The sequence below is a fragment of the Chiloscyllium plagiosum genome, unplaced genomic scaffold, assembly GCF_037043375.1.
Source record: "Chiloscyllium plagiosum isolate Xiang-an unplaced genomic scaffold, Cpla_swu_hap1 HiC_scaffold_50, whole genome shotgun sequence".
NCBI lineage: Eukaryota > Metazoa > Chordata > Chondrichthyes > Orectolobiformes > Hemiscylliidae > Chiloscyllium > Chiloscyllium plagiosum.
The window spans coordinates 30821880-30824704 of record NW_028270188.1 but is presented as its reverse complement, the minus strand read 5'-3'; the positions used below and the strand labels follow the sequence as shown (position 1 = coordinate 30824704).

The following is a 2825-nucleotide window of genomic DNA, read 5'->3' as shown; positions in this document are numbered from 1 at the left end:
AACCTGAGCAAGTTCTGTGCTCTTTTCACTCTCAGACATTCCTCTGAGTTGATTTTAACATCAAGAACGAGTTTAGCAAAGATAAATGGAGAGGAGGGGAATAGGCATCAGGCAATTGTCTTGACCATTTTTGAACTGTTTTCATGAGATTCCGTGAGCACTGGAATCAATGTTGCAGAATTCTATGGAATCTCATTCCCTGACTGCATACGGCGGTGTTCGCAATTTGGTCCTGCTGGTGGGACAGGATATACCCAGGGATGGTGATCGTGCTTCTTCAAACATGACCTGTTAGTCTGATTCTGTGACCATGACGATTTTGGACAAATACATAAAGGACAAAAGGGCAATTAGGGAGTCAGTAGGGCCTCTCACAGATCAACGACGTTCCCTGTATATGGAGTTGCAGGAAATGGGAGAGATACTAAACGAGTATTTTGCATCAGTGGTTGCTGTGGAGAAAGATTTGGAAGATATAGAAAGTATAAAAATAGATGGTGACATCTTGAATAATGTCCTTATTGCAGAAGAGGAGGTGTTGGATGTCTTCAAACAGGAAGAAGTGGATATATCGCAAGGAGCTGACCAGGTGTATCCTGGAATTCTGTGGGAAGCTAGGGAAGTGATTGCTGGGCCCCTTGCTGAGATATTTGTTTCATCGATATTCACAGGTACACAGCTGAATAACAGGAATTTGGCTAAAGTGGGGCCACAATTTTAAAAAAAGATGGTAAGGAAAAGCGAGAGAACTTGGACCAGTGAGCCTGACGTTGGTGGTGCGCAAGATGTTGGAGGGAATTCCGAAAGACAGGATTTACAGACATTTCGAAAGGCAAGGACGGATTGGGGATTGTCAGCATGGCTTTGTGAGTCAGAAAGCATGTCTCACGAAAATGATTGGGTTTACTGAAGAAGCAACAAAGAGCATTGATGAGGGCAGAACGGGAGACTTGATGTCTATGGTCTTTTTTAAGGTGTACAATAAGTTTCCCCATGTGAGGCTGGTTAGCAAAGTCGGATCTCAGTTAAGTCAACAAAAGTTAAGATCGCGAGGGACGAGATCCTGTTCCATTGAGAAGAATCGCTACTTCAAACTCCCACAAGCAACCAAAGGTTTAAAACAATTTTCCCCAAATTTACATTTCTTTACAACAAAGGATAGACCATAGTATAGACTAAAAAATAGAAATTCCCATTCTGCATTTGTCGTCAAGTGACTCAACGAGATTCCTTCAGGACTATATCATTTTTACCCTCCACAAAAGGAACTGTAAAGAAGTGTCCTGTTTCTGCATTGCAGTGATCGAGTATGTGGGAATGTTCTAGTTTGTTTGGTGAGGGAGTGTTTCTGTGATTCTGTGATTTATGTCACATTTTTTGTTCACAATTCAGACGTTAGAACTTGTTATCTCAGCTTCACCTATTTCAGTAACTACGAGTATAATGACACATTCGAAAATTTTACATGGTCTTCAATCAAAATGGTATCTTTGCCTTCAACTTATGTATAACTTGCATGTTTTCCTTCCTCACAGTTAACTTAATGACAATTTACATCCTGCTTTGGAAAGATTGTGGATTGTCTACATGTGTCAGACGCTACCTGGGGGCCATGGCAGTGGCGGATCTTCTGGTTATAATTCTCGACCTGATACTGAGACACATTCCCATTGTTTATCAGGAACAATTTTATTTCTTGCCGTACATCCCCGTGTGTAATATCCACGCCGTCCTGCTCTATGCAGCCACAGACTGCTCTGTCTGGTTCACCGTCACTTTCACCTTTGATCGATTCATGGCCATTTGTTGCCAGAAGCTGAAAAGTAAATACTGCAGTGAGAAAACGGCGGCTGTTGTTTTGGGGACAGTGACTGTGCTGAGCTGTTTAAAGAACATATTTTGGTATTTTATGCTCACAGGTGATTATGGGCTAGGAAACGCTCCCTGGTTTTGTGATGTAACAGTCGATATTCGTGACTCTCGGGTCTGGGTCACAATCGAATTCTTCCATAACATTCTAACCCCGGCTGTTCCATTTCTCCTGATTCTGCTGCTCAATGTTTTCACGATCAGACATATTTTCGTGACCAGCAGAGCACGCAGGAGACTCCGCGCTCTCACCAGTGGAGATGTTCAGTGTGACACAGAAATGCAAAATCGAAAAAGATCCATCATTTTACTATTTGTAATCTCAGCCAATTTCGTTCTGTTATGGTCAACTTTAATGGTTTATTCTATATGGTATCGGATGGATGATATTGGTTATGGGTCTGTGTATCTCCATCCGTCTGTGGCAGAATTAGGCTTCATGCTGCAGCTCCTCAGTTGCTGTACAAACACCGCAATTTATGCAGTGACCCAGACTAAATTCAGACAGCAGCTGAAGAATGTGTTGAAGTATCCGCTTAGCCAAATATATCAAACAATCAAATTGACGAAGTAAACAATCCATCTGGAATTTTCTCCTTCCAGTTCAATGTTTCTGAAATGAAGCAGCCTGTTGTTATGAAAACGAACTGATGGTGCTGCTGGTTTGTCTAACGTTATCCCTCAAGGCGTTACACGGACACAATTCAATGTTTCTCGCAACTCAGGGATCACTGGGAAAAGACTGCGACTGTGTCTATTACTTCAATCTATAATTAAGAGAAATATTCACTCAGAAGTGCCAAGCAACAGAGTGAAATATATTGTTGTGTGTCTTTGTGTTGTAAAAGCTGAGCTGGAGAGAGACTGACTCAGCTTCAAGTGCTACTCCTCAGGGAAAGGAGAGGGCATTTGGGCTGAGCTCAGGAGTTGATTTTTTGTCACTCTGACGTTTCTTT

The 2825-nt window shown here is 42.1% G+C and overlaps 1 protein-coding gene across 1 annotated transcript; it reads left to right on the top strand.

The window, feature by feature from the left end:
* The first annotated feature begins 310 nt into the window (after nt 1–310).
* Nucleotides 311–2443, top strand: LOC148135262 (putative G protein-coupled receptor 139). The gene is made up of 3 exons (XM_087985090.1): nt 311–589; nt 1393–1438; nt 1536–2443. Exons 1-3 carry the CDS (start codon nt 311–313, stop codon nt 2441–2443), a joined length of 1233 nt encoding a protein of 410 aa, XP_087841216.1.
* Nucleotides 2444–2825: the final 382 nt, after the last annotated feature.

Bases quoted from the DNA above. Each gene is read 5' to 3' on its own strand.
- LOC148135262 (XM_087985090.1), top strand. From the start codon at position 311: ATGACGATTTTGGACAAATACATAAAGGACAAAAGGGCAATTAGGGAG. The intron at 590-1,392 runs GTGTATCCTGGA...TTCACAATTCAG, and splicing joins TATCGCAAGGAGCTGACCAG to ACGTTAGAACTTGTTATCTC. The intron at 1,439-1,535 runs GTATAATGACAC...CCTTCCTCACAG, and splicing joins ACCTATTTCAGTAACTACGA to TTAACTTAATGACAATTTAC.